General features: G+C 48.6%; 11 protein-coding genes across 11 annotated transcripts; 4 read left to right on the top strand and 7 right to left on the bottom strand.

Moving 5' to 3' along the window:
• Window positions 1-1,732: 1,732 nt before the first annotated feature.
• On the bottom strand, window positions 1,733-4,965 carry AGABI2DRAFT_176716 (hypothetical protein). The gene is made up of 12 exons (XM_006458253.1): window positions 4,840-4,965; window positions 4,482-4,788; window positions 4,355-4,416; window positions 4,053-4,301; window positions 3,865-4,005; window positions 3,714-3,813; window positions 2,978-3,654; window positions 2,791-2,927; window positions 2,367-2,740; window positions 2,253-2,315; window positions 1,972-2,202; window positions 1,733-1,919 (listed from the first exon to the last, which is right to left on the bottom strand). The coding sequence occupies exons 2-12, from the start codon at window positions 4,701-4,703 to the stop codon at window positions 1,896-1,898; spliced, it is 2,280 nt and encodes a 759-aa protein (XP_006458316.1). The 5' UTR covers window positions 4,704-4,788; window positions 4,840-4,965; the 3' UTR covers window positions 1,733-1,895.
• Window positions 4,966-5,014: 49 nt separating this feature from the next.
• Window positions 5,015-7,987, top strand: AGABI2DRAFT_64157 (hypothetical protein; the record flags this gene model as incomplete). The annotated part of the gene is made up of 10 exons (XM_006458252.1): window positions 5,015-5,094; window positions 5,144-5,417; window positions 5,477-5,563; window positions 5,612-5,872; window positions 5,920-5,983; window positions 6,033-6,425; window positions 6,474-7,049; window positions 7,100-7,266; window positions 7,316-7,495; window positions 7,544-7,987. The coding sequence occupies 10 exons, from the start codon at window positions 5,015-5,017 to the stop codon at window positions 7,985-7,987; spliced, it is 2,526 nt and encodes an 841-aa protein (XP_006458315.1).
• Window positions 7,988-8,063: 76 nt separating this feature from the next.
• On the top strand, window positions 8,064-8,908 carry AGABI2DRAFT_65214 (hypothetical protein; the record flags this gene model as incomplete). Its single annotated transcript, XM_006458251.1, has 2 exons — window positions 8,064-8,418; window positions 8,469-8,908. 2 exons carry the CDS (start codon window positions 8,064-8,066, stop codon window positions 8,906-8,908), a joined length of 795 nt encoding a protein of 264 aa, XP_006458314.1.
• Window positions 8,909-9,096: 188 nt separating this feature from the next.
• Window positions 9,097-11,241, top strand: AGABI2DRAFT_64546 (hypothetical protein; the record flags this gene model as incomplete). The annotated part of the gene is made up of 3 exons (XM_006458250.1): window positions 9,097-9,525; window positions 9,580-10,366; window positions 10,502-11,241. Coding segments are annotated over 3 exons (1,956 nt in total), but the record flags the coding sequence as incomplete, so codon positions are not given.
• Window positions 11,242-11,268: 27 nt separating this feature from the next.
• Window positions 11,269-13,121, bottom strand: AGABI2DRAFT_199848 (hypothetical protein; the record flags this gene model as incomplete). Its single annotated transcript, XM_006458249.1, has 11 exons — window positions 11,269-11,430; window positions 11,480-11,581; window positions 11,636-11,761; window positions 11,821-11,984; window positions 12,040-12,124; window positions 12,173-12,280; window positions 12,334-12,510; window positions 12,559-12,624; window positions 12,677-12,752; window positions 12,798-12,999; window positions 13,053-13,121. 11 exons carry the CDS (start codon window positions 13,119-13,121, stop codon window positions 11,304-11,306), a joined length of 1,302 nt encoding a protein of 433 aa, XP_006458312.1. The 3' UTR covers window positions 11,269-11,303.
• A 68-nt stretch (window positions 13,122-13,189) lies between these two features.
• AGABI2DRAFT_190653 (hypothetical protein) lies at window positions 13,190-15,660 on the bottom strand. The gene is made up of 10 exons (XM_006458248.1): window positions 15,393-15,660; window positions 15,253-15,326; window positions 15,021-15,193; window positions 14,929-14,959; window positions 14,803-14,872; window positions 14,632-14,747; window positions 14,387-14,570; window positions 13,935-14,335; window positions 13,775-13,888; window positions 13,190-13,723 (listed from the first exon to the last, which is right to left on the bottom strand). The coding sequence occupies exons 1-8, from the start codon at window positions 15,634-15,636 to the stop codon at window positions 14,178-14,180; spliced, it is 1,050 nt and encodes a 349-aa protein (XP_006458311.1). The 5' UTR covers window positions 15,637-15,660; the 3' UTR covers window positions 13,190-13,723; window positions 13,775-13,888; window positions 13,935-14,177.
• A 955-nt stretch (window positions 15,661-16,615) lies between these two features.
• AGABI2DRAFT_64178 (hypothetical protein) lies at window positions 16,616-18,397 on the bottom strand (the record flags this gene model as incomplete). Its single annotated transcript, XM_006458247.1, has 4 exons — window positions 16,616-17,107; window positions 17,169-17,852; window positions 17,908-18,126; window positions 18,185-18,397. The coding sequence occupies 4 exons, from the start codon at window positions 18,395-18,397 to the stop codon at window positions 16,616-16,618; spliced, it is 1,608 nt and encodes a 535-aa protein (XP_006458310.1).
• A 187-nt stretch (window positions 18,398-18,584) lies between these two features.
• On the bottom strand, window positions 18,585-19,413 carry AGABI2DRAFT_190651 (hypothetical protein). Its single transcript, XM_006458246.1, has 3 exons — window positions 19,296-19,413; window positions 19,153-19,234; window positions 18,585-19,100 (listed from the first exon to the last, which is right to left on the bottom strand). Exons 2-3 carry the CDS (start codon window positions 19,212-19,214, stop codon window positions 18,833-18,835), a joined length of 330 nt encoding a protein of 109 aa, XP_006458309.1. The 5' UTR covers window positions 19,215-19,234; window positions 19,296-19,413; the 3' UTR covers window positions 18,585-18,832.
• Window positions 19,414-19,595: 182 nt separating this feature from the next.
• AGABI2DRAFT_190650 (hypothetical protein) lies at window positions 19,596-21,174 on the bottom strand. Its single transcript, XM_006458245.1, has 6 exons — window positions 20,925-21,174; window positions 20,843-20,870; window positions 20,652-20,785; window positions 20,412-20,598; window positions 19,922-20,363; window positions 19,596-19,863 (listed from the first exon to the last, which is right to left on the bottom strand). The coding sequence occupies exons 1-6, from the start codon at window positions 21,144-21,146 to the stop codon at window positions 19,698-19,700; spliced, it is 1,179 nt and encodes a 392-aa protein (XP_006458308.1). The 5' UTR covers window positions 21,147-21,174; the 3' UTR covers window positions 19,596-19,697.
• A 549-nt stretch (window positions 21,175-21,723) lies between these two features.
• Window positions 21,724-22,777, bottom strand: AGABI2DRAFT_190649 (hypothetical protein). The gene is made up of 8 exons (XM_006458244.1): window positions 22,657-22,777; window positions 22,577-22,604; window positions 22,502-22,522; window positions 22,381-22,449; window positions 22,187-22,330; window positions 22,067-22,130; window positions 21,950-22,009; window positions 21,724-21,900 (listed from the first exon to the last, which is right to left on the bottom strand). The coding sequence occupies exons 1-8, from the start codon at window positions 22,752-22,754 to the stop codon at window positions 21,845-21,847; spliced, it is 540 nt and encodes a 179-aa protein (XP_006458307.1). The 5' UTR covers window positions 22,755-22,777; the 3' UTR covers window positions 21,724-21,844.
• Window positions 22,778-22,888: 111 nt separating this feature from the next.
• On the top strand, window positions 22,889-27,017 carry AGABI2DRAFT_115317 (hypothetical protein; the record flags this gene model as incomplete). Its single annotated transcript, XM_006458243.1, has 8 exons — window positions 22,889-23,165; window positions 23,214-23,381; window positions 23,435-23,498; window positions 23,552-24,064; window positions 24,116-24,474; window positions 24,525-25,520; window positions 25,573-26,726; window positions 26,775-27,017. 8 exons carry the CDS (start codon window positions 22,889-22,891, stop codon window positions 27,015-27,017), a joined length of 3,774 nt encoding a protein of 1,257 aa, XP_006458306.1.
• Window positions 27,018-27,060: the final 43 nt, after the last annotated feature.

Raw genomic sequence — 27,060 nt, 5'->3', positions numbered from 1 at the left:
CTAGACGGGCCTGAAGCAAGGGAATACCAATCATCCTTCAGGGGTGGTGGGACTTCCTTCACCGGGACTGAGGTACGTATTTCGCCTTCGACGCTTTTGCTTTTGCTTTTGCTTTTGCCTTTGCCCTCTGCCCTTTCTTTCGCGGCTTCCTCCGGTCGATCCACCTCCTCATCCTCCTCTAGCTCTAACTTCCGCTTGGCAAGCATCTTCTTTATACCACCTTCACCAGCATACGGTTTTGTATCATTTTTTTCTGGAGATACTACTTCCTTACGTCCGAGCTTACGATCAGAACCACGTTGTTCATCCTTCATGAGTACCAATTTACGACGAGGCTTGAACAGATCAGGAACGCCTGTGATCGATGCGTGACTACTTCGCAGTCTCGTAGGTACAAGAGGTGTCTTGTAAATTTCCAACTCATGCAAAGCCCTCTGACCGCGGGTTGCTTCTACATCAGTGTAAGAAAAAAAAGCGACATTTGATTTTAGATTTGAATACTCACCTAGTTTGGCTTCTGCTTGTGGCTTTCCACCATATAAGATAGAGCCATGTTGCCTAACAGGTGACTGAGTCTACAAAAGAGAGCGTGTTATATAGGAGGGAAAATGCGATCATTTAGACCCACATACATGGCGCACAGAGTCTACAAATGAACCTAGGGTAGGTGCTGCCTCGGTAGAGCCCATAGAATCCTCTTCCTGGAGAGGTGGAGGTTTGACAAAAGTAGGATGGGTTCTTAGTAGCTGCACTGAAGGAGGCTCCGACCTTTCCCGCTGTATCTGTGCTGGCTGAGGCGTAAGAGAAGTACGCATCCGAAATGCAGGGCGAGAATAAGGCATCGACAGATCACGAGGCATAGAATGAGATGTGCGAGGGAACGATGGCACTGTGGGAGCGGAGGACAACGGTAGCGCATGAATCGATTCCATCGACGAATCTCCGTCCTGGTGAGAAGACAATGGGCGTTGGCTTTGGAAAGCACCTCCATCTTGAGTCTGCGGGCGCGGCGGTGGGTCAATCGACATCGTTCGCGAGATGGACAGATTACGAAGGGGCGAGAGTGTAGAGCGTACATATGAAGTAGCCCCCAAAGCGTGAGAATGAAAATCTTTGGGCTGGATGCCCGTCGAAGCTGAGCGGCCGATGGAGGGAGGTTGTTGGAACATTGAAGATGGCGGCTCGAGATACGCTCCTTCCCGTTGCAACTCTCGAGGAGGGCTATGCAACCTCATACGTTTAGTTCGAGGCGCACTCTCATCCTCATCCAACGTTGATTCGGTAGGTACGGTAGTCAACCGTCTACGCTTGCCCGTATCGTCCCTCGTGTCCTCAAAGTCATCGGTACTTGCGAACCAGGAAAGTGGCGCCGTAACGATGTTCTTGATCGCACCGAAGAGAGTATTTGAGCGAGTGAGGGGTTGTCGTTTATTGGCCTGCCTGCGCCTATGGCGCCCGCCAAGTGGAGTCGCCGGGGACGCCATCAACGATGACGAGCGAGGTGACCTGGAAATTTCAGAACAAAGTGCATGCAGTCACGCACCTCACTGCTGTCACGTTGTCACATTGTTTTGCGACAAACAAGAAGAAACACGGTTGTAACCTGCAGTCAATGCGACAAGTGCATGCAACCAAACCAGCGAGAAAGAAAGACTCTGAGGAGAGACAAGGTCTTAATACACCTGGCCAGGAATATTGGAAGTATTGAATCTGATTGTTTATAGAAACCGGGAGTTTTAGTCCCACACACAGCTATCATATGACTCGTGAAAAAAATAGTGCATCATCATAGTAAGTCGTGAGTGGGAGGTATCCTAGGGTATTGAAAAAATGCAAAGGGTGAATACAAATACGGTAAATATGTGTGAGTTGGCCACAGGTCCCAACGGGGCCGGCTACCGCTCAAGGACATAACTTCTCTGCAAATTTCAATCAGTATATTAACCTCAAAAGTTCGAGAACGTTCCTCACAGTGTTGCGGAGTGAAGGCAGCCATGCGGTCGGGGAGGGCTTTAGCGAGGAGCCGACATGTTGCCGAGCTTTCTTCATTCCTTCGAGATGAATCATGCTTAACATGATCTCTTGTTCACGACAATATCGCTTCGTCCGTTCTCGCGAGAGAGTTTTCTGACGTTCAATCTCTTCTTCAAGAATCTTGATTTGCGAACGGAAGCTTGCCTCCGCCTCCTCAAATGCATTGGCCTGGAAAATTTTCAGCACTCATGCACAACTTACAAAATTTGTTTGATTACCGGTATAGAGCCAGCAGTTGCAGCATGCTCTTCCTTGAAAAGCTTGTCTTGTTCTTTAATGAACTGAACGGGTATGATCAGGTAGAGGTTACTCTAACGAAAAATCACTCGTACCTGTCGAGCTTTGATGAGTTTCTCATTGGTTGTCTTATAATTCTCCTTGAGAACGAGATTCTCTTCATGTAACGCCAGTAAACGGGCTTTGATGTCCTCTGGAAGATCTTTTCCAGACATTACAGCTCGCAAATCACCGAAATCTCTCTCCCGCTGCAGCATCTTCTCTCGATGCCCGATATTTTCGCTCTGCATGTTCACTTTGTCAAGCAACAAAACGTTTACTTGTTCCAACTGCATCCTATTCTTTTCGCTCAATTCCTTATTGACCTTCTTCAACTTTTCGACGTCCGCTTCTAGTTCTGCTTTATCCTCGTTGACAGACTCACGCAAACTGGCAAGAATATCCAGCTGGTCTTTGTTGACTAGATTGACTGTAAAAGGAGAATGAGAATTGTGGCGATTGAAGCCTAGCGGAACTCACGATTCGACTTGGCAATGGTCAACTCTTTGTCAAGTGTATCAGATTTGACTTCAAGTTCAGCATGCTCTTTCCTTAGCTCTTCCAGTTGCTCAATAGTCTCATTTAGCCTCTGCCTCAGCGCAATCGCAGCCTCAGCACTACAAGTGCCGATCAGTAATGTATTCAATGAGCACAATCAAGCACTCACCCGTCACCCATCGATTTGCCGCTTCTGATCTCTTCTAGATCTCTTTGTAAAATCAATTTTTCTCGATGCGCAGCTAAATAGTCATTCTCATATCTTGTCTTCATGCGATTTGCGTCTTCGAGCAAGTTTTCCAAAACTAACAAACGACTCGCATCAGCCTCGTTTTTCTTCACGCTCTCCAACTCCCTCTGCAGCTTCCTGATTTGCAGCTTCAAGTCGGTCATGGTGGTCCCAGTCAACGCATCGTCCAACTCGCCACCCAAGCCCTGCACACCGCCATCGTCTTCGAATTCCTGATCCTCTCCATCTGGTCCTTCTGCAGATGGAGTGGATGGGCTTATTCCCTCCATTGTAATATCCGACTCTCTGCGTGCTTGCCTTATAGGCCTGGTACCTATTGTCGCTGCTTCCAGCTCCTTCACGCGCTCTTGGTACAGTTCCATAGTATCTCGATCCTTGGCACGTCCTTCCTCGACGATCCTGAGCTTCGTTCTGGCTTGTTCAAGTTCGAACTTGAGGGTATCAATCTCTTGTAATCGCTGAGAGCTCCTGGTCTCTAAGTCGGATATTTGATTTTTATAAGACTCCATGAGAGGCTTAAAAGCGGCAACTCTGCGATACTCCTCTTCTAGAGTAGCATTTTTATCGACGAGGTCGGCATTCTGCTTTTCAAGGGCCTGCAATGTATGGTTGAGAATGCGTATACAAATCAGATCTCGGGAAAAATGAGGCGCACTTTAACACTCTGGCGCAGATCTGCTCCTTCTTGAAGTTTCTTCTTGTACTTTTCCATGACGTTCTCCGTCTTTTGTAACTTGTCAGCTGCGTGTCGGTATCTGAGACGAGGGTCGGCAGGTTGATATCAAACTACATGTAAAAGGACGTACTCGTCCACTTGATCTTTCAGGCGAGCGGCTTCGTCAGCCTTTACTTGGAGCTCATCATTCTTTTTGGTGAGTTCATTGACAAGGTGTGTATGCTTGTCTATTTCTGACTCTGCCATTGCAAGATTATCTTCACTCTTCTGTCTGCGTCACCATCAGCCTCATTTTTGTGGATGAGCGAGAAAACATACAAATCTGTACGGAGTCTATCCATCTCTGTACGCATCATGACATCGGCCTTTTCATTTCTTCTTGTTTCTGCATCCCGCTTTGACTGACGCAACTGAGCCAGGGCGTCCTCCTTTTCCGAGAGAGCGTCGTCGTAGGAAGTCTGGAGAGTTCGATGTTCTTCTAAGAGAGCCTGATAAACCTTTTCTAGGGTCTCCTTTTCCAAATGAATGGCACTTCGTTCTGATTGAATGCGATAATAATGATCATCCCTGAGTTTTCCCTGAGTGTGGATAATAAAGCATAAGGTAGGTGGGGTGCCTACTCTGTCATGCTAGACTCGGATGGATCTACGTATCCTTGAGTATTTGAAATCTTGGCCATTACCTAGAAGGTGGTCACATTAGACCGAGGAGTTGGGGGAGGTCGTCGCAATGAGGTTGTCGTCGAACCTGTTCTATTGCTCGCATGAGGCAATGCTGATCTCCCTCATTGAGACCTTGAATCTTGTCGATGAATTCTTTGTTTTTCTCGCATTGCACACCGATGGCGATAGTCAATCTGCACATGATGAGAAGGGCATGGACGTCGTTGTCCTTGGCGATGGCTTGCAGGTCGGGGACATCGAGGCTCCTAGTGGGTTTTTGAAGGACATCGGCGAAGTACTGGGTCATCAAGCGGTAGAGTTTCTTGAGGGCGGAGAGTCTGATGACCCAGCTGTCAGACGAGGGCCATGTTGTCTTGAAGTAGCTAGGATCTCTGTGAACGGGTAAGCCAGAGAAGGACGAAGCTAGGGGTGAGGAGACATACGCGATGGCGAGGACATCTGAGAGTGCGGCGCCGTCGCTGAGGTCTGCGGGAGCAGTGACTGGGTGTGAAAGGGTAAAAGTGGCGAAGAAATGGAAAAAGGCGTTGAGCTCGTTCTCGTCGTCCGAGTCCATCGAAGCCAAGTACAGGGAAGCGCGTGACGTCACATCTCTCCTTGATGTCACTTGCTCTCTCCCGCCGCATCCAGGCCTGGCTCTTTGTCGACTCTGTCTACCCCGTCCAGCTCGGCCGTTGGGAGTCTGTCTTTTACTATCATTCTATTCTTCTCCTGCTGATTCTCCTCTAGCTTCCGCCACTACTTTGGCCGCCTGCGCTCGCCCTCTCTCCTCAGTGACCTCCAAGACCGTCTCAACAGGCTCTCCACCCACAACTTTCGTCTCCTCGCAGTCGAACCTCAGCCCAAGGATGGCGGAGTCTTTGTCAAGTTCAGCTACACGCCATCCAACGAGCCCGTAGAGCAAGCCATCCGCGACCAGTTAAGGAAGCATGGATCCCTCCCGTCTTGGACTGGTCTAGGTGAAGGCAACGTCTGGCTTGTCAAAGGCACACCTTGGAAAGAGGTAGGTTTGTTAGTGTTGCAGAGTGGGTTTATTGACTGATGGTCCTGCGAGATACATAGGACCTTAGCAGGTTTGCCTCTCCGATTCTCAAGGTCACGTTCGAAGGTCCAGATGTACATGAGCAGAAGCTCTATCAGCTTTTTCGAGTATGTTCCCAGTCCCTTCTACCAAAAAGCGAAACTTGAACTAGTCAGCCATACGGTCGCATCTTTGACCTCTCCGCACCAGGACCTGTACCGTCGGGCTCGTTGCGTTCGGCGACCCTTAGATTCTCTAGACCTCTCTCATCCGCCATTGCACGCAACGTCTTACACAGTTTCAATGTCGATGGAACCGTGATTCGCCTCAGTTATCTTAAACCCATTCAAGCCCATGCCGTCCGTGGCTGGTTCGGTTCTCATCCCCGATTTACTATTCCCTTAATTCTATTTCTGCTCGGATCATTGACTTATACAGTCAGTCACTTCCCTGGCACACTCTATTGAGCTCATATCATTTATAGATCTTTGACCCTATACGCTCCCTCATGGTTCAAGGCAAGCTTGAAAACTGGTTTGATTACCAAGGTACGTCATTACTTTTCCCTCATATATATTGGTTCTAATTTCAGAAAAGAGTACAAATTATACCAGTGGCTTCGGCGCAACGCCCTTGATTACTTTCACGACACTGCTCCAGTCTCGGAAGTGGCGACGGCAGAGGAAGGCTGGAAGGAGCGGTTAGAAGCGAAGAAGGCTATTAAAGCCTACCTCACTGACACACCTAGCACGATCGCATTTGTCCATGGTCCCCAAGGCAGCGGAAAATACGCTCTGATCGAACCGTTAGTATCAAAACTCGATCGCACTGTTCTCGTAATAGACTGCAATGTACTACTCAAAGCTTCCTCGGACTCGCAGATTGTCGGGGCACTGGCCAGACAGACAGGATATTGGCCCATGTTCACGTTTCTCAATTCTATGAGTTCACTCATAGACTTGGCTTCTGTGGGGTTGATTGGACAAAAAAGTTAGTGCTGAATTTCAGCTCGGGTCCTGTAAAGCTTATATTCCACAGCTGGTATCGTCAGCTCCCTTTCAGATGAAATGCAACAAGTTTTGACTGTCGTTGGAACGGCATTACAACGGGTATATGCATCTCGCAGACGCGATGCTCAGAAGAATGCTTTAGAGGAGCTACGTGTCAGTGAAGCAGAGGAAGAGATGAGACTTCGGCAACGAAAAATTATGAATGGCACATGGCACGACGGAAGACTGGACTGTGTTGCTGGAAACGGGGTGATGTCCGAGCTAGGAATGGGAGATGAGCCCTGGGACGCGAATGACATCGGCATCGATGAGGAAAAGGACATTCAAAGTGAGAAGCAACAATCGGCGAGCCAACAAGGCGACCAGGATGCGAGAAAGAGGAAGGCCGAATTTGATACTGAAGCTATCAGCGCGTTACCCATTGTTATCATTCGGAACTTTGATTCCAGGGCTATCAGTGGAATCGGACTGACAGCAACCCCAAACAGTCGAGAAAAGATACTAAACACGCTAGCACAATGGGCAGGAACACTGGCCGAGAATCAGGTTGCGCACGTTATAGTTATCAGCGATAATAGAGAAAATTCAAGAAGGCTTGCAAAGGGTGAGCACTGAGTATGTACTGCGTGGGGTTACTCACTTCGATCATCTTAGCCATCGTATCGAAACCTTTGAATTCCATCGCCTTGTACGATGCCGATCCTGCAAGTTCGCTGGCTTTTGTGAAACAAAAGCTAGGAGATAACGCAAACGTAGCGTTTACGGAGGACGAGGTTCAGTGCCTGCAACGACTTGGTGGACGTGCAAGTGACCTGGAAAGCGTAAGTACCACTTTGTTTAGTTTTGGAAACTTGCTCAACGGGAATTCAGGTGATACACAAAGTTCGAAATGGTCAGTCAGTGCAAGTTGCAGTGGAAGAAATAATATCGCGCGCTGTCAGTGAACTCAGGAACAGTGCATTTGGTGACGATGTGGACGATGGCCAGGGAAAGCCCTGGACACGAGACCAGGCGTGGACCGTCGTCAAAGCTTTGTCTACCAAGTCCGAGGTTTGTCAGATGTATAGAATGGAGATTCTGTTATTGATTTTCGCATAGGTGTCGTACTACGATATTCTGATTAATTTCCCGTTCAAAGGGAACGAGGACGCGCTGCGGGGAATGGAGAATGCAGAGCTGATCACCATTGGAACGTTTGAGGGACGGCCCTCAGTAATTCGTCCCGGGAAACCGGTATTCCGATGGGCATTCGAGCACCTTGCGAAAGACGATATATTTCGAGTTACTCAAGAAATTGGCATTCATGAGAAGCAGCTCAGTGCGCTCGACACCACAATACATAAATACGAAGACGAGCTGGTGCAACTCAAAAATGTGGAGGATTTAGATGGCGGATGGCTGAACTGGCTGACGGGTAGGCGAAGGAGCATTCGTGAACGAGAACGGTTCTTACTACGGAAGCTTGGAGAGGCTAGTAGACGCGTAGACGAACTGGAGCGGAAGAACAGGGAGCTAAAGGGAGTTTTGAAACGGGTTTCGTGACGTCATAGGTCTGGCATACACTACATACACCCAGTCGCTTAATATTTCGTTTCTGTACTCAATCCTCCACCACTCAATGGAACAAATACGGGCTACTGTCGTTGAAAGGCTCTCCGAGCTTGCAGTTGTTTCCAGAGACGCGGTTCTTTCGAGAACTTGGGCCTACCCGATCCTCGGAATTTCCTACTTTGCTACACATCCAAATCTGTATGAGCCTGTGATCCCAGTGCTCGCTAAGTCACTTGTTTTCTCAGTGGGGGTCGTTGTTGGCTTGATATTCTTCGCGTATGCGCCGCAGATGATATTGTGTGCGATGTTTATGGGATTCTTGGCGCCGATAGGTGCAGCGGTGATGGTTATGGGAGAGGCTTATGTGCTGATTTGGATTATTGGGAAGCCGATGATGTTGGCCAAGGCGCAAGACCGAATCTGTGCGTTGGTAGCTAAAGTGCAAAGGGACTGATATTAATGCAGACTCCAGTCGACCAGGTGTTGGTTATGAAGGGACATGAGCAACTTGTGGCAAGAGGACGAGAGATCCGTGACCGCGGGCCAAAGACGAGACTGCTCGGCAAAGAGGTCAATATTGATAAGGTCGTGGATGGACTTGGGAGAGAAGGCGTCATGCGATATCTGGCGTCTCTGCCTCTGAATCTAATTCCAGGAGTCGGCACGGCGATGTTTCTGGCGTACAACGGGAAGAAACAGGGGCCTGGTTACCATGCACGGTATTTTGAGCTGAAGGGCTGGGAGAAGGCGGAGAGGGAGGCTTTTGTGAAGGCGCGAGAGGCACAGTATACGGCTTTTGGCGGGGTAGGGCTGGTGCTGGGGATGGTGCCGGTCGCTGGGCTTGTGTTCCAGCTGACGAGCACAGTGGGTGCGGCGCTGTGGGCAAGTCAATTAGAAAAGTGTAGTAAGTAAATAGAAGTGAACCACGATGTCTGCTGCCGAGCATCTGCTGAGCCTCAAGGTCATCCGTCTTTCTGTATGTCTCTCCCCCTCACAATAACAGCCTGCTTATTGTCTGCAAGCGTCCCGAAGTCGCGCCCGCCTGGCACCCCTTCTTCTCCTCCTCGCCCCATTTCTCCGCGCACGCCTCCGCCTCCATCCTCTCCCTCCAGGGCTCTTCTCCCCTCCCAGGCCACCCCAAGACCCTCCGCGACCTCACACACGCCTCCGACCTCCTCACCCTCCCCCCCTCCTTTGGCACCATCCAGCTCGGTCAGACCTTCTCCGGCTGTCTCTGTGTCAACAATGAAGCAACCTTCTCCGTCGATTCTATCCGCGTTCGCATAGAAATGCAGACAGTCACCTCCAAGACGCTGCTCTTCCTCACCCAGGAACCGCAAGGCAGAACTCTCTCCTCTGGAGACACACTCGAACTCATCGTGAGCAACGAGATCAAGGAACTTGGCCAGCATGTATTGGCTTGCACGGTCACTTATCGCCTGCCTCCCAATGTCAGGCCCATTGCAGGTGCAAGCGAGGACCCCAAGGATCCAGCACTTGCGACCTTTCGCAAGTTCTATAAATTCATCGTTCGTGTCTTTCTCCATCAGATATCGCTTTTCCTTAAATTGTGTTAATACCAGGTTACTAACCCCCTTGCCGTCAAGACCAAAGTACATCCAGTACGGTCACCAACGGCTCTACTAAGTCCAGAAGAACGGGAAAAGATCTTTCTCGAAATACACATCCAAAATGTCACTCAAGATACTATGCATTTTGAACGTCTTTCCTTTGAGCCGACCGAGGAATGGCAAGTTCAGGATCCAAATTTCACATCAAATGGTCAGTCTATCTTCTCTGGACCCATTGCTCTCGTCAATCCCCAGGACGTACGACAATACATATTCATCCTTTCCCCGACTTCCACTGCTGCTTTGCGCCCTCTTGCTGTCCATCCACCTGGAAGTATTTTTCCTCTGGGAAGACTGAATATCGTTTGGAGATCATCGTATGGTGAACCTGGGCGCCTACTCACGAGCATGCTCACCCGTCGTATCCCTCTCATCAATCCTGGACCTTCATCACAGCAGCCACAACATTCACATCCCGTATCTGCTGTTCCCCCGTACCTCAAGCGTGTCTCCGCACCAATACCTTCTCGACCCCAATCACCAGGCCCACATTCTCGACCGAATACGCCACCTCCACGTCATTTGCAGTCACCCACCCCCGGCATACAGTCTCAACAACCAACCACGCCGATTTCCAATTTTCAAGTGCATCTGACCCTTCGAGAGCCTCTCCCGTCCTCCACCAAAGTTGAAGAACCCTTCACGCTCAGATTGACTTTGCATGTCAATACGACATCTCCTGGATTAGCAGCTCGTCCACATCTTTTTGCCATACAGCACGTTCTTCACTCCGTTAACCGTGGTTCTACTGCTTCAGGACCAACTCGCACACTCAACACCAATTTGGGTGCAGGAAAAGGAAGTGAAAGTGGGTATAATACTCCGCGTATGGCTCTCTCTCCTATGTCGGGCCTCCCATTGCAAAGTTCGCAAGGACAACCCCTCTCTCCATTAGCACCAACACAGATACCAGCTGAATTGACAAGTCCACGCAAAACTCTCTCGGTACTCAGTTCCGGTTTCTCTACGCCCACTGCTGTATCAGGTAGAGGTACACCCGGGGTTCCTCAAGGCCCTGGGATGTTCAATTATCCACTTGCACGTCAAAAACTGCTCGGGTTGACACCTCGTCAGGAAAGTCTTGGTGAAGTGGCTTTGAGTGGATTTCCTGGAGAAGAAGAAGAAGACGCTGTTATTTATCCATCACCGTATCCTCTAGTGGCAGATGAAAATAACAGTTGCTCAAGCTCGGTTGTGCCTATAGGCGCTTCCTCGCTCAGTCTACCCCCTTTAGTATTTACGTCGCGACTCATACCTCCTCATCCAGCATCGTCATCAACATCTTCTCCAATTCATACTTCTCATCCTTCCACTTCATCTATCGATTCTTTCGACTCTAGCATACAAGAAAGTCAACCTCTACCGCAACTGTATTCATCTAGTGATTTCGAAGTGGCATATATCCCTCTTAGTGCAGGGTTTCATAATGTTGGGGGGTTGCGGGTGCTCTATCTTGGAGAGGGAGAAGCAACAACGTCGTCGTCGTCACAGGAGGGGTCTTCGCAGCCTACCGCGCTCGCGATTCAAACCCATCGAAATCCGCAGAGCGAGAAAAGAAAGGCACATATCGTGAAGGAATACAATATCGTTGCAGAGATACTTGTATGCAACTAAAATACAACTTAGTTGCTCAGATGTATAGGAGAGTTATTGTATTTGGATAGAAGAAAGATTTATTAAGCAACAATCCACGACTGACTAACAAGTTGTTGAACAGACAAGAGTGCTCGGTACCTCACCTCAGGGTTCGTGTGCGCCATCAGCTCCATGACACGATCCTTTCCACCCATATCTGTCACGAACCTATAACGATGAGATCAGCCATTGGACCTCGATAAGATGTTATGCTTACTTCTTTCCGCGTTCATAGTGTTTCACATATTGTCCAACATCATTGGCAGCAATGGCAAGAATGTTGGGATCATCAGAGGATCGTAGGAGATTAATTAATTTCCTACATCATAGCGAGTTAGTCAATCAAAGACTTGTATATTCTCCAGGAACATACTTGAGTTGTTCATGTTCCTTGTCATTCAATTTGACCGCATTCTCCTTCCAAAACTCGTCTGATTCATGAACAGGTGTCCATGACAAATGACCAGACGCCAATTCTGACGTGTATTCGTCGTACGTTCTATTCAATTTGGATTAATCCTTGTCCCCCTCCCCTAGGTTATAATGTAAACCACTCACGTGAGATTCTGGAAGTGGACTGTAAGTTCCTCCTTCAGGAATTGCACATCCTCGAGAATATCTTCGTCGGAGAATTTGCGTTGCGAGAGATGACGAGCAAAGGGCAGTAATTGCCCGACAAGCATTGCAGGGAGGTTGGCTTCCGGTGCCTTTGTAACAAGATTCTGTCATAAAACTCTCCGATAAGAAGGGATATTGAAAACGGTGGGCAATGCATACCCGGAAGGCAGCAACAATAACACGAATGACTTTCTCCTTTGCGGTCTTTGCCACTTCGACTAGGACCGGAATGACATCATACTTCCTAACATAAAATGAGCCTGTAAACACAAATGACTAGGCAAGGGCGTACTGGTCGAGTTGTTCTGCGACATTCTGTTCAAAAGTCAAGAGCCAGAAGCAGAATGCGACCTGATAGCTCATTTGCGGTCCTGGATTCTGCTTCAAGATATCAAGTAGCCTGTGCACCAGGGTTCTTGGAAAAGCTGGCGGCTGAAAAGTTATTCTACGTACCGAGGAATAATGGCAGGATGTGCCCAAACTGCCTGACGGACTGTTGGCCGCGCCAACAGGCATTCAAGGCATTGGACACCAACATCACGCTTGTGCTGTGTTGTACTCGATACCAATTGCGCAAGGGTCTGTAAGAAAGTCTGTAGATGTTGATTCAAGGCGTCGGATTTTTCGTTACTAGAAAGATGTGAGGAGTGACACTGTAGTGTAACTATATGAACTGACCTCAAAAGCATGGTCAAGATCTGTGCTGCTTTCAATTGGATGAATTCGTCTTGCACATCGAGGGATCTGGTGGCATCTCAAGGTCCAGATTACAGCGGCGAAGGAAAAGTGCAGATACCTCAATAAGGGTTGATAGGGCAAGTCCGAGTCGATTGAACTAGTTTGGAAGAATAATGGTATGCGTTCCTCATGATCTGTGGTACCATCAGCAAGCGAGATGGAGTTCAGTGTAGGCGTACCTGCAAGTGCGTCGGTGATCCATACGAGGAGACACTGTTGTGTATCGGTGCGAGTGACCTTCTTGAGTAGGCCGAGGTAGAGATGCACGTATGTGCTGCCCTCGGACAACAAGACCGACTCGACGCGCGAGCGAGGCTGGCGGTCGACTTTCTTGATCAAACCCAGTTCCTCAACGGTGATCAGATCTGCGCGCTGGTATGCCTGAGGAGATGTTGGTACACGGTTTCAAGAAAGAGAAGAGAGAGGAAACATACATCCCAGGGGACATTTTTGTTGCGTATCTTTGTGGAATGGTCGTCGAGATATGGGTTGGAGATGAGCATTGGAGGGCGAGGCACGTGACGGGGCAGCATAAAGTTGTGAGTGATCCCGTGGGTGCAGTCGATTAATGCTGCGCGCCCTCTCCTCGCGCTCGAGGGCCTTTGCCACAGAGGCTCCTCGCCGGCCCGTCAAGCCCCGTCTGTCAGCAGCCATCGTCCTCAACCGCTCGCCCATCCTCACCCCCTCTCCAACCCCCTTTGAAAAAGCCTATTACGCCTACCAAGCCCGCATTCGTCGCGCCCTCCACCAGCCCTTTCCCTATGACTTTTATTTCAAACAGGGCTCTCTGCTAGAGACACGCTATAACCTCGAAGAAAAAGACAGAGAGCAAGCTGCTTTCGGTCCCACCTATGCGCAGGATGACTACCAGGACCAGGCAAAGGAAGAAGCAGACAAGGCTGCCGTCAAGCTGCTAGCTCAGCAGGAGGGCGAGGGCGAGTCTTTGGCTCCAAGAGAACATCCCTCAGACAAGTCAGGAGACGTTAAAAGTCTCGACAGGGCAGGAGAGCGCAACCTTTATCTTCTTCTAAGGTCGAGAGACGGTGATAGAGACCTATGGCGCTTTCCTCAAGGAGGAATTGAAAAGGGTGACTTTTTGCACCAGGTCGGTCATCACTTCAGGGACCGCTCTGCCAATGCTGATAATCCCTCTCAGGCTGCCCAAAAAGACCTCGAAGCCGAGTGTGGAGAGTATATGGACACCTGGGTAGTCAGTCGAAATCCCATTGGCGTTTACAAGCCCCCTCAGCCCGATCCATCTACCCCCGAGGTATGCCTTGATAACTCATAGTAGCAAATAACTAACACTTCTACAGCATGTCGTATTTTTCTACAAAGCTCATATAATGGCCGGCCAAGTGCAACCAGCAGAAGGCATTCAAGATTTTGCATGGCTAACAAAACAAGAGATTGAACAACGAGTCGACAAGGAGTATTGGCAAAACGTAAAGGATATGCTCTCAGACTTCTGAACCTCGCTTTGGATTAATTATTCTATTATCAAACATCCCCCAACTTCTAATATTACCACCGAGTATATCAAGAACCTAGAGATTCTACTATGATTTGGGTCCAGTGATCCTCTTGACGTTCTTCCGCGCGTCGTCGAATCTCCTCACGATAACTTCACATTTTGTCGTCTGGCAAATGTGCTTGGAGCCCAATTTGATTTGATCAGAGAAAAGGGTCAAGCCAGCAGCGCGTTCAACAGCATCCACTGTCCAATTCTTCAGTAATAAAAATCATATTAAATTTTTTATAACTTTACCGGGTACAACAAAACTTGTCAGCGGCGCATCATCTGCAATCACCGAGTTTGGGAGGACAAACGCTCCCGTAGAGACTTCCAGTTGATCGGGAGTTAAAGGCGAAGAGGGTTTCGACGCTAGCACTACCTTTGCAAAATGTGTTGGTACAGAAACATTGGGTGGATTCCCGATAACTTCATGAGTCTTTTCGCGCATTTCGTCAACGCCCATATTTTTTAAAAAAACAAGAAATGAGCAAACATACCACACGCCATTTACCATCTACATCCTTCTTGGGAAGATAGAGAGGTACGGTAAAGACATAGACGTCTTGGAAGGTCCCAGTAAGGCGACGACACCAATCTTCTAGATAGGCCCAATCTACATGAGAGAATTTCAGAGGGATTAATAACAAAAGAAGAAGAAAAGACCGTGCAATGTCTGTTAAACCCATCCCCAACTTGTGGTGCGATATTGGACATATAAAAAGTCTCATTCATGGCCTCCTACATCTGCTGTAAGCGATAGTTGCATCCCTCAAGGCCACACATGAAAACAATACCTGCGACATCTTCGCATCCGCAGCCGGCACCCTGTTACAAAGACGTCTCTAGGTTAATATTCATCTACAAACAAACAAGAGAAACAACTTACATATGTCCCCGGTCATACCCACTTCTAAAGTAATCTGACAATTTTGAACGAAACGCGACAGGTAACGAGTCATCTTCTTTGAATGCCGAGTTGGATCTATCACCACCACTGTTTTCCTCTGGTGGTGTTACACGCGACTTGCCCAACGATGCAAGTGTAAGGTGTTCAGCGGTCTAACGAAAAACCAATAATCAATAAAGACTAAGTCAAGGTATCTTTCGCGTGAACATACCCAAGCTGGATGCCTCAGTCTTCGATCATAAGCAGCCACATACGCCTGTCTCTGTATAAAATCCGCTATGGGCCCTTTATAACGCCCCACACATTCAACACCCAATATCAACCACACAAAAAGAAATCGATACCACTCACCAGGATTCCCATACCTCAAAGCAGAAACCGGAATAACATCCGTACCCACAAACCTCGGCTGTACACTAACTTGTTGTTCCTGTTGTAATCCAGAAGTCGTCGGTACAGGCGCAACTCTCGTAGGAAGAACAGGATGCTGTTGATTTTTCTTGCTCGAGACGGCAACAGCTATACCTCCCCCGAGCAAAGCGCCGGCGGTGAATACAGCAGCATGCGCGATGGCAGATCCAGGCATTCTTTGCATTCAAGTTCTAAACTTGATTTTTTTGTAGAACCGACTTCTATTTCTGGAAGTGCTACCGGTCACTGTTGATTGGACCCAGGGCACCACCGGAAAAATCCGCAACGCAAAATTTCCCCAGTGAAATGTACTAATAACAGGTGAGCTACGGAAGGTTGCGGAAGGTTACGGACAAAGGTATCCATATCTAGGATACCAGAGAAGGCACCAGGGGACGCCGAAAAGCACCAAAGGAAATGGAAATTTTTACCGATGGGAATGATAAATTGATAATAGGGACCAATTTCAAGTCATCGACTAACGTTTGAACCTGTGACCCGATGAGAGAATCATGTTTTATCAGCCCTACCGCTACGCCTTAGTGACATAACATAATATTTCCCTCTAATGTTCCTACATACGTACCACTTTTGAGTACATGACCCCGTAACCGCTCAAGTATAGACTCGCTAGCGGTACACAATCCTTGTGGAGATGGTGTTGCTAATTTTTCCGGTAGTAATTCGCCTAGGATTCGAGACAAGGATACTCGAGCTTGCATCATTGATGGTGGTGAAAAATGGTGTGTCTAAAGCGGTAAGAAAGAGCATAGATTTAACAAGCAGCGTATGTATAGTATAGTGAGAGATTTTGCCGAGTAATTCCATTTAAGAAATGAAAGTAGAAAGGGCCAGGCCAAGATCAAGTAAACGCGTAAAAATGAGGCCGTCTTGCCTGGCCTAAACAAATGTCACGACAAGCATACAGATCAAAGATGCCAAGGCGAAACAACCAAAACCGAAACGCAAAAATACAGAAGATACCCTAATAGGATGGGGTAGCATTCCAAAAGCAGAAAAGAAAATGAATGAAGCAATTGCCAAAAAGGCGAAAGGAACACGAGGACACTTCATCTTGATTATAGTACGAATGCTTCACAATCAATTGCCACGCCCATCGTCTCCTGTAAGGCTGTCCGAGCGACCTGCATCCACTCATACGATCAGACTTCTAGCGGCTCGTAAGTCGTAGCATCGAGCACACCTCTTGTTTGAATGCTTTCTCCGAGAGCCGTCCTGCTCTCCCTCCTTTGGAATCCTCCGACTCCAGGTCCGCGGGGTTGCCGAACAACGTTGCTCAGGGTTTCGTGACCGCTATTGCCATTGCCATTTGGGGGAGCCGAACCAATAGAGGATGGGAGACTCGGGACCGGGGGGACGGAACTTCCACTGAAGGGGCTCCCATTAGAAAATAGAGAGCTGAAGCCAGTGGAGACTCGGCGTGAAGGTGAAGCGATTGTTGCATAACCCTCGCGAATGTTACCATTTGAAGCACGTGGATGAAGTCTAGGCGCCTGTGAATGAAGAGTCTTCATGTCCGGCATAGATTTTTTCACTCGCAACGACTGCGCAGTAGAAGGAGGTGGTGGGGGTTGAGTAAGATAAGCAGAGGGTGCACGGGAAAGTGTATGTGGAGCCCTTTGCGCAGATTGCTGCTAAATTGCCAAATGCAGTTAACAAATGATCGACCCATCGAAAATTGTTGATTGAACCTACTTTTTGAGGGTCAATGCGAGTCACAACCGCGTAACGTTCCTCGCCTTCTCCAATGGAATAGTGGTAGACACCGAGTTTCTGTGCTACAAGGTGGACCACTCTACGCTGCTTGGGAGTCAGTGTCCTCGAGAACGCAAGTTCATCTCGCATGGGATCTTCCTTGAAAACCAGAATTCTAGAGTAGATTTCCAAAGTAGAGGCGTCATTCATATCAAGTTCATTTGTTGTCTTGTCGGAGGCCGGAGTGGTAGATGGCTGTGGAATACCGGGGGCAGAATTCATACCCAAGTTAAACTGAGGCGTCGGCATGGATGGCGGAGAATATTGACTTTGATAGGTCGAAGAAAATGTATGCGGAGGGTTGAATGCCGAATTTATGACCGATCCATAGTCCTCGTAAAGCTGGTTGAGGTTGTTTTGTTGTTGGGCCTCTTTTTCAAGTTGCATGGAACGCATCCTGCGAATGGCCTTTTCTCTTTCAATTCTCTCTTTTTCTCCGGCTTGTAGTACCTTCTTGTATTCAACTCTGAGTTTCCTCCCTTGTACATCAAAGCCGTTTAAGGCAGCGACAACTGCATCAGCGTCGGCCGACTGGCGGAAATTAGCAAACGCCAGGCCCCGGAATGAACCAGCTTGGTCCAAGTGATAGTTGAATGCATAGGGGGTAGGAATCGAAAGCGATTCCTGAGAAAATTCTTCAGCATATCAACATGAGGCAGAGGAGACAGGGACAACTGACTATTATACTGAGAAGGGTTTCTCGTTTGACATTGAATGGTATATTCTTGATGACTATGGCAGTCGGAATTATCTCATCGTCGGAGTTTTGGGGCGGAGCGACAACCGACATGGGAGTACTAGAATGACCCATAGGAGGAGAACCGCCAGCGGAGGAAAAGTCAGAATTGTTATGCGGGGACAAAGAGCGGCTATCGGGCTGGTTATTGTCGAGCCATTGCTATTGGGAGAGGGTGAGATGGAGTCATCGGTGAGGATCAGAAAAATGGGGGACTTACAGAGGGTAGACCGGCACGAAGGGCAGACTTACTCTTGAGAGGAGAGGGAGCTAAACTTGAGATGGGATTATAAGAAGATTGTTGGAGGCCCTGGGTGGTGTTGAAATGGTACGGTGGCCTGGATGCGGCGTTGCCGTCGTAATCATAAGCGTCATGAATACGTTGCTGGGAAGCGAGCGAGAGGGTAGAGATATCTGGTGGAGAGCTAGTCATGACTAGGAAGGAGTGGTTGACCTGGAATCTGTCGTCACTCGGGGGGAGAGAAGAAAGAAACTGGCGGTAGGGGTAGTTGGAAAACAAGAGATGTAAATTCACTTGGCCGAATAGCCACCAGTCACCCGTTCTCCCAGGTTCCCCTCTTACCGCGTCACGCTTTCTACTCCCTCTCTCACACGTCGGTCGTCTGCTCATGCGCTCATGCGCTCAGTTCTACGCCTACGTGTAGTATGTACATTCGCCACCTCTACCAGCTAGTCTCCCTATTAACCCCCCTTGGAATCGAACAAGGGCATCAGCTCCCAGTCACAGTCACAGTCACGCCGCTCGCTGATGTAAAGGGCCTTTGCCTTCGACTCGGGTGAGCTTCACAATGTTCACATTCTGCCCAACTTGCATGAGTCCAATGCCAGCATTGGTCAAAGTTTGCCTTCAAGGGCGTAATGCCACCGGTTTCAACGGCATAATAAGTTTTTCCACGTCAAAAACAACCGGAATGCTGCCGGAATGATCCCACGGTCCCCTTCGGGTCTCGACGCATAACGCTGATCCTGCATCTGTACTTTGCATCTTGTTGACTTCCAACAACGGCAACTCCGCTGAGAGTGCTGGTCGTAAACAGGGAATTTGCTTGCGTGAAGTAGTGACCGGTACTAGCAACGTGGGTTTGGGAACAGATGGCATCGCGTGCTTAGACACTCTATAATAACGAGGATCATCAGTGGAGCTCGTTTAAGGGTTGTTTAACGTACTGCCGAGTTGGTAATGGCCCCGAAACCAATCGCAATGAGCTAGGTGGTGGCCTACGTGGCATAACAACGAATTCTGCAGGATCTAAATTTTTGCCGTTCATTTCAATATTATTGTCTGCAAATTCCAAGAGCACACTACTCACGTGAATGAATCTTCAAGAAGTGGCTCTTCCCAAACAGCCAGTGTTTGGAAGCTATGTCCGGGCCACAATGGTAAAGTCGAGTATTCAAGCTGGAAAAGTAAGATGGTGGAGAATGACAGTCAAAAGGTAATTAAGTTTTCCGATCCAACTTTTCGGGAAAACCAAAACAGGGTGGTTGTCAAGTAGTCTCACGATGAGATTTGTACCCCCGTAAGGTGAGCCGTAAAAGTTCATACATCATTCCATATATAGCATCTGGCGCGTGTCCCCAAACAGCAGCCACTGTTCGGCTAATCTTATATTCAGAGATTGACGGCCTTACCGCCCAACTTTTATTGTGAGAGGACTGACTAAAGCAGAGAAACTTCTTCTGTGCAGATAAGATAGATCGATAGTAAGCGCTCAGCTTAATCTCCGTCTTAAACTATCGAGGTCGGAAAGTGAGAAATTCCACCGTTCCGCTACATGCGAATCCGCAGCAGCCTCTTTTTCGATCCATTGCCGAAGTGTCCTCTTGTCCTCGTCCACGAACGATCTACCGCACTGTACAGCATAGGCGTGGAGTAGACTTGCAGAACAACGATCAGAGCGATATCCACAGAATCAGCATTGGATCGAAAACGTACTGCATGGCTTTTTCTTCATAATCAGCGTCAGACTTATCATTTTCTCCATCCTGGCCAAAAGGCACTGGATCCACTACCGATGATATCACCGCTCCCACTATATTATACCTATCAAAGGCTTCAAGAGACGCCGTGGAGGTGTCAGTTCGCGAGGGGTCCTTCAAGTAAGCGTCATGAGAGTTTGGGTGGACTGGGCCATTCTGAGAGTCTCCGGCCGAGTGCGATTCAGCCGGGGTTGTTGACATTGTCGACATAGATGTTGTAGGTCCTATAATTGAAGCAGATTCCACAGTTGCACTGGGTATACTGTCCGTGGTCGCATTGGTTGGTGGAGCGATCAAGCGGGGTGTACTTTGGTGAGCTGCTACAGGATTTGGGTTGGTGGGCAGTATAAGAGAGTTGAGAAGAAACGCGGTCTTCCTGCGCACTGAGATTTCTGGGTCTAGTGGGGTTATGATAACAAGAATCGGTGAAATTCGATGGGATATACCTTGTAGAGCTCCGCGAAGCTGAACCCAGCCCCCAAGTTCCGGATTATCCAGTTCCTTCACGGCTGGCGCATTGTGTTTCAGTAAACCGGAGAGTGTGTATAAGGCTTTTGCTCTAGTGGCAACAGTGGTGGAAGGAGAAGGTGTCAGAAAACCAAGTAGTGTAGGCAGGGGTTTGTAAGCCAAATACTGCGGATTGAATGAGCGGCAGTTGATCATTCTTACGAAAAGAAACGACGGACCACATCTTGAGCAGCCGGGTTGTTCTGCAGAGCCGTGCCTAAGACCCAAAGAACTTGTACTTTGATTTCCGTTGATGATGACGTCGAGTCCAACAAAGACAACAACGGTTGCCACAGATCCAGTTTTTTAAGATCTGTACCATTGACATTGTTCAATTAGCAATCCACTCGAAAAATACGGGGGATTATACCATTCGCGTTATCTATGTTTTCGACGAGCTGTGCGCACAGCTATACTACCATCAATCAAAAAGAAAGGAATTTCAAACGCACCATTTCCATATGGTCGAGCGCGGCTAGACGGTCGTCTTCACTTCTTTCCGCGTCGACCGCCACAGAGACGTCCTCCTTCAGCTGTACCGCATCCGGCTTTCCCAAGATCATATCAATGATTCCAGGATCCAATTCTCGTCTCGACGCGACAGCTCCGTCACCTGAAGAGGAGCCATCCTGGGGGCTGGAATTTTCAAGAGACCAACGGAGAAGTGATTGCATATTTTCTTGCGAGATAAGCACGATATCTAGCACTGATGTATGTTGTCGGACATTCAATCGAGTCTCGGTTGTTTTTGTCACGTGCTACCAACTCGAATAAATTCGCGTCTGTCTCTTTTTCATTCCCGTTTTCTTTCCACTCCTTTCGCGAGTTTCGTTGGCAGGAACCGTTTCTTCCGAATAGACTTGTAAGTGCCGACTTTCCTTACCCATTTTGTCAGTGATGATCAATAATATACCATACTTTACCACATTCCGAGTTTTCAATGAAGAATGCTTTATCGATTTCAGCCTTGTCTGATTCTTTCTGTGTCGCTTTTCATTGCACTGCGCTAACTTTTGCTTTTCAGTTTTTGTTCGATGCATTCTTGAGGTAGATGATGCAGAGTGAGTCTTTGTTTTGCGCAATTTTTCTTGATGAAATTATCCTCGATGGGCGGACATGATTGCTCTTTATCCATACCAAAGCCTCCTTGTGTACAATATGGAGGCGGGTAGAGTGCTTGTTGATACACATCGATTACCTGACCTCGTATGCTTTCATTGGCTTAGTTCCTTGTCTTACTGACTGTTTCCCTGCAGGTTGTTGTCCACTCAATATATTCCTTACAACATGTATTGAAGTAGTTAGAGTTAACATGCAAATGTATCTGACAAGTGAGGTGATGGCCACTCCCAATGATATAAGTGGAAAGCTATTAGGCAGAGTCACTGTTAATCGGACGATAATGCTTCATGAGTTGGGCTTTGAAAGCTAGACTGCAAGTCAGATCTTTCTCGAAGCTAAGGCACCGATAACATACCTTCTGGATTGCTCCAGAGCGATGCTGCCTCGGAATTCAGAGGCGAAGCATTGTTGGGTTCTAGCAAGGGTTTGCTGTTTTTTAAAAAAAGTTCATGCACGAGTCGATGTCACATACCGCCGAGGAGGGATTGAAGGGACAATAGAATGGTTTGCACACTATATACAGCTGACCATTTATCCTGTCGAAAGTGAGGATGTCGGGAATGTACACAAAGCCTGCATTCTATCGACTTACCTGTAAGATATCCAGACAAATAGCACCACTGCTGATATCAAAGTTGGGATGGAAACAGGGCGTCTCGAACTTGATAGAAGGAGCGACGTATGGATAATTTGGCGGGAAGGAGATTGAAATTTTGAAAACCAGGCCAGCATAGACCTAGAAAATACTGAGTTGGCATTTAGTCAGTCAGCAGCATTACGGCTTACTGTCTCTGCAGGGCCCTCGATCGTGCCCGCCCATTCGAACAGATTGCCATCATTTTTTGGAAACGCGGACTACAAAAGGAATAAGCTTGGCGGGGCAAGCAGGGATTTGTGCATGTCGTACAATTCCGGGAGAAGAAGACATCTGGATTGAGCAGATAAGGTGAGGGGTTGTGTGACGAAGTGCGCAGGAACATACCATCAAGGTCATCAGCTCGTTGGAGAGTCTACGTTGAGAGGTAAGTATACCGTGCAGCGCGACCGGGGATGGGGACGTACCGTTTCGCCACGCTGCCAGCTGTTTGCTGGGTGGAATTTTGGACACTAGGCTTGGCCGAAGAGCGAGATGGGGCGAGGGAGGAAGTGACTTGTTCCATGGTGGGTGGCGAGGAAGGAAGAGCACGAAGTCGCGTTTATGCCACGTGACTCGAGTGTGGGGACGTGGGATGATTGGGCAGGTCCACTGTCAACTTGGGGTCGCTGTATCATCCCTTCCTCCCGACTGGACACCATGTCCGCCCCTTTCACCGCCACCCCCGCCGAGCTTGGGCTTGTAAACCAAATCTTTGCTCGCGCAGACCAGCAGAAACTTGGGATTCTCAATGGTGAAGTCGCCGTTCAGGTTTTCAGCGGTGCCAAGTTACCGGGGTCAGTCCTGGGTGAGATCTGGAACATTGCAGACGAAGAGAACAATGGTTGGCTTTCAAAGAAGGGTGCCGCGAAAGCCGTTCGTCTTATCGCTCATGCGCAGAATGGCGAGAAGGTTTCCACCGCCCTTCTCACCAAACGTTAGCCCTTTACGCTCCACGCCTCCTCTGTTACTAAAATTTGAACAGTTGCTCCTCTCCCAACCATTGACGGCTACAGCATCGTTCAACAACAGACGACTGGCTCGTCAATGCCAATGTCTCCTACACTTAATTTCCCTCCTATCAGCTCCCAGGACAAGGTTAAGTTCCAGAACATCTTTAACCGCTCGGGCCCCATGAATGGTCTTTTAAATGGTGAGCATATTCTTACCTGTTGTCATGATGAGTTCTTAAACATTCTTATCTAGGCGATAAAGCACGCGATATATTTCTCAAGTCCAAGTTATCTACGGACCAATTGTTGCAAATATGGTGCGTAGGGTAGCCACCACTCTTCTGCTCCGGCGTCTCAGCTCTCCGCTCAGGAACTTGGCGGACACGCGGAATCGTGGTGTTTTGGACATTACGGACTTCACTATTGCGATGTATTTCATTCAAGGCTTGATGACCCGGAAAATCGCTTTCGTCCCAACGTCACTCCCTCCTGGGCTATACGAACAAGCCGGAGGCTCATCTTCTAACTTTACTTCTGTTGCCACTCATTTATCTGGCAACAGCGGCTCTTTCAGCCCCGTGAGCGGTAGCTTCGGTCAACTGCAGCCTCAGAGTACGGGCCAGAGTCAGTCTCTTTCACCTAGCCACAGTGGTTTTATACCTCAACGCCGGACGCCTAATATCCCGGCTCGATTCAGAACCGCTTCTGGCCCATTTGGAAATGGTCAAGATGTTTGGGACGTTACTCCCAGCGAGAAAGCAGAGGCAGATGCCGTCTTCGATGGTGAACTGGATACTAAGAAGGTTGGATTTATTGAAGGGGATGCTGCGGTACCCTTCATGCTCAAGTCGCAGCTTCCTGGCGAGGATCTTGCTCAGATATGGTTTGTTTGACTTTCTTTTTTCCAGAGGTCATGCTTACTTATTTTCAATAGGGACCTGGCTGACATTAACAGCGATGGTCGTCTGAATCGAGACGGCTTTGCTATTGCATACCACTTGATCAAGAACAAACTCAGAGGTCAACCCATCCCCACGCAATTACCTCCGTCCCTGATACCACCTTCCATGCGACCGCAATCTACAATATTCCAAGCACCACCTCAACCGCAGCCAGAGCCTCCTCGTGATTTGCTCGATTTCGACGATACACCTCCCACTTCTGCTGTTTCACCACAAATCACCGGCAACATGCCCGTCCTACGACCACAAAGTACCGGCGCAACTGCTGTCCCTACCATACCCCCCAGAAACATTACCAGTGACCCTTTTGCGTCATCTCCATTCACTTCCAGTAAGCTCTTTGTTCTCGCAAGCTGTAACTCTGAGTCTAAAATCATTCAGCTGTTGTCAACAATGATCTTCTCGGGGACCACGATGTTCGGCCGCAGACCACCTCTCCGCTCCAAGACCAAAGTGCAGAACTAGGCAATACCAGGAACCAACTTCAATCTACCAATAAGTCTCTAGAAGCCGCCAAGGCCGAACGTGCGAAGTTGGAAAGCACTCTCGCTAGCCAGGCGGCTGAGCTTTCAGCTATCCAAACTCAGTTATCTTCAGCTAAGGCTGCCTATGACACAGAATCCACACTTCTGGCGCAGCTCAAGGAACGTCATGCTACCCAATCCTCTGAAATTCAAAAATCAAGGGAAGATCTGATTCGTTCCGAGAGTAATCTTAGTGCCATCAGGGTAGAGAAGGCCGAGATTGAACAAGCGCTCCTCCGTGATAAGGAAGAAGCTAGGGATCTCCATAGACGCATGATTGAGACAGGCCAACAAGCGGATGAGCTGAAGGTCGAAGTCGAAAAGTCTAAGAAGGAGGCTAAACAGCAGAAAGGGCGACTTGCTATAGCTCGCAAGCAACTGCTAACCAAGGAAACAGAAAAGGCTAAGGCGGAGAAAGAGTTGGAAGAATCAACCGCCGAAGTTAGATCGATAACACAGGAGATACAGGGGGTGGAAAATCAACTCAATATGTCAGTGGAAGAACCTCAGCCCAGGAGGACGACTTCCCCGGACTCTGTTGCAATCGCGGCCGCCCAACCATTGCCCGCCTCCCCTGAACCAATGCCATTCGGCAAGAGCAATAATCCCTTCGAACGATTGGCTATGCCATCCGACTCTTCTAGCCCTCGGTCACAATCTCCCTTCCTTTCATTAAATACTGGCACAACGTCCCCTTCTAACGGACGAATTGAGGACCAGAATATGCGAGCAACGCCAGAACCCAAGTCTTCTTTCGATGACTTCTTCGGAGTCGAGGAGTCAAACCCCAACCAGGAGGAAAGCAAGCCAATACACGTCAATGGAGATGCAACCCCAAGAGAGGCTGACGAAGGTAATTCTCTACTTTTCAACACTAATAACTACAGTCTCAACGATAATTCCAGCTTCACCGACCACCATAACGGACACGGAACATTTTGTCACGCCCCCGTCGACCTCCAAGCATGAATCCTTATCTGAAAGTTCGGAGAACCTTGCTAATACCGCAACAGCTCGCTTCCCCTCAGTGGATAATACATTTTCACTCACAGACGATTCTAGAACGGGAGAAAAGCAGGACAGTTCACACGTTATAACTGATCTAGAAACAAATCTTCAGGAGGTCGAAGTTGAGGAATCCGACAGCGATGAGTCAAATGACGATCACAAGCCTCTGTCTGAAGTCGCACAGGAGGTCAAGAAGAGGACAAGTTTGGCGGTGGACCACAACGCGAATGCCGATGCCTCAACGGAACAAAACAATCTACACCAGGGCCCAGCAAAAGATTCATTTGACAATATCTTTGGATCGAGCATTGTTCCTGCTTCACAAGGTGGCTCTATCTCGGAGGTACCCGAAGTAGCTTCTGGCACACCCGCCCTCTCTACGACTGTGCAACTTACAGAGCCGCCAAAACAGAACGCCACTGCTGGCGTTAATGCCTTTGATGAGACCTTAAGTGGTTTTTCGTCCCCTTCGCTCCCGATACCGGGCCAATTTACTTTTGATGCTTTTGAGGATAATTTTGATTTCGGTGCAGCTGGGGCCACCCAACCTGACCCCACTTCGCCTTCTGTGGCAGGACTTTCTGCCTCAAAAACAACGGCCACTCCGACGGCTCAGGCCGCGAGCACCAATTTCGACGATATATTCGCCTCACCAAGCGCAACCACCGTGCCACAGCGAGCTGTGTCCGCGCCTACGTCAAACGGTGTCATTTCAGGGGTAGAGTCCCCTCAACCTACATTTGATGATGCATTTGCCACTTTCGATACTGGCCCAAATCTCAACCTTGAGCCTTCCCTTGGTCTGCCGGCCGGTACCAGCACATTCAACTCAACGGGTGTCCAGAGTCCAAAACCTTTTTCGTCCGCATCCGGACCAACATCGCCCAGGACCGTTGATACAGTTTCATCGCGGCGTTCAATAAATAGTACTACGTCGCCTGCTCGATCCACCTCCCCACCAATACGCATGGGTTCACCCGTTCCAAGACCGTCAACATCATCTAAGGACAATGAGAAGAAGGATACCTCCGGGAAGCATTCGAAGCTGAGCGTAAGGTGTTAGCATCATTCCATGAATATGTTCTGATCTCAATACCAGCAGATTCGCTTCCCCTTTGGAAAGAAGAAGAATAAAAATGCTAATTCAGAGTCTGCGCAACCTGCTCCTCTGCTTTCACCTCCCTTGGAAGATTTGAATAGGACTATATCTCCCGCAAGCGAGGATGATGTTGAAGCCGTCAAACAGATCACCGCTATGGGCTTCAGCCGAAGTCAAGCGGTGGAAGCTTTAGAGAAGTATGCATATGATGTGCAACGAGCGACTAACAGTCTCCTGCAGTGAATCTAGTTTCCTTCTTTGTTTTCTGTTATGTTATTGACTCCGA

The sequence above is a fragment of the Agaricus bisporus genome, assembly GCF_000300575.1.
Source record: "Agaricus bisporus var. bisporus H97 unplaced genomic scaffold AGABI2scaffold_2, whole genome shotgun sequence".
Taxonomy (NCBI): domain Eukaryota; kingdom Fungi; phylum Basidiomycota; class Agaricomycetes; order Agaricales; family Agaricaceae; genus Agaricus; species Agaricus bisporus.
This window is presented reverse-complemented; position numbering and strand designations above follow the sequence as displayed.

What these genes read in the sequence shown, in the direction of transcription:
- AGABI2DRAFT_190650 (XM_006458245.1), bottom strand. Translation starts at nt 21,146, where the DNA reads ATGCAATCACTTCTCCGTTGGTCTCTTGAAAATTCCAGCCCCCAGGAT. An exon ending in AAACATAGATAACGCGAATG is followed by an intron (nt 20,786 to 20,842) that starts GTATAATCCCCC and finishes TCAATGGTACAG; the next exon opens with ATCTTAAAAAACTGGATCTG. An exon ending in ACCCGGCTGCTCAAGATGTG is followed by an intron (nt 20,599 to 20,651) that starts GTCCGTCGTTTC and finishes TTCAATCCGCAG; the next exon opens with TATTTGGCTTACAAACCCCT.
- AGABI2DRAFT_190653 (XM_006458248.1), bottom strand. Translation starts at nt 15,636, where the DNA reads ATGCAAAGAATGCCTGGATCTGCCATCGCGCATGCTGCTGTATTCACC. An exon ending in TTTGAGGTATGGGAATCCTG is followed by an intron (nt 15,327 to 15,392) that starts GTGAGTGGTATC and finishes GGCGTTATAAAG; the next exon opens with GGCCCATAGCGGATTTTATA. An exon ending in TAGATGGTAAATGGCGTGTG is followed by an intron (nt 14,571 to 14,631) that starts GTATGTTTGCTC and finishes ATGCGCGAAAAG; the next exon opens with ACTCATGAAGTTATCGGGAA.
- AGABI2DRAFT_176716 (XM_006458253.1), bottom strand. Translation starts at nt 4,703, where the DNA reads ATGACCCAGTACTTCGCCGATGTCCTTCAAAAACCCACTAGGAGCCTC. An exon ending in TCATGCGAGCAATAGAACAG is followed by an intron (nt 4,417 to 4,481) that starts GTTCGACGACAA and finishes ACCACCTTCTAG; the next exon opens with GTAATGGCCAAGATTTCAAA. An exon ending in CTGAAAGATCAAGTGGACGA is followed by an intron (nt 3,814 to 3,864) that starts GTACGTCCTTTT and finishes CCCTCGTCTCAG; the next exon opens with ATACCGACACGCAGCTGACA.
- AGABI2DRAFT_190651 (XM_006458246.1), bottom strand. Translation starts at nt 19,214, where the DNA reads ATGCCACGTAGGCCACCACCTAGCTCATTGCGATTGGTTTCGGGGCCA. An exon ending in GGGCCATTACCAACTCGGCA is followed by an intron (nt 19,101 to 19,152) that starts GTACGTTAAACA and finishes TCGTTATTATAG; the next exon opens with AGTGTCTAAGCACGCGATGC.
- AGABI2DRAFT_190649 (XM_006458244.1), bottom strand. Translation starts at nt 22,754, where the DNA reads ATGGAACAAGTCACTTCCTCCCTCGCCCCATCTCGCTCTTCGGCCAAG. An exon ending in TGTCTTCTTCTCCCGGAATT is followed by an intron (nt 22,450 to 22,501) that starts GTACGACATGCA and finishes TTCCTTTTGTAG; the next exon opens with TCCGCGTTTCCAAAAAATGA. An exon ending in GCTCTGGAGCAATCCAGAAG is followed by an intron (nt 21,901 to 21,949) that starts GTATGTTATCGG and finishes CTTGCAGTCTAG; the next exon opens with CTTTCAAAGCCCAACTCATG.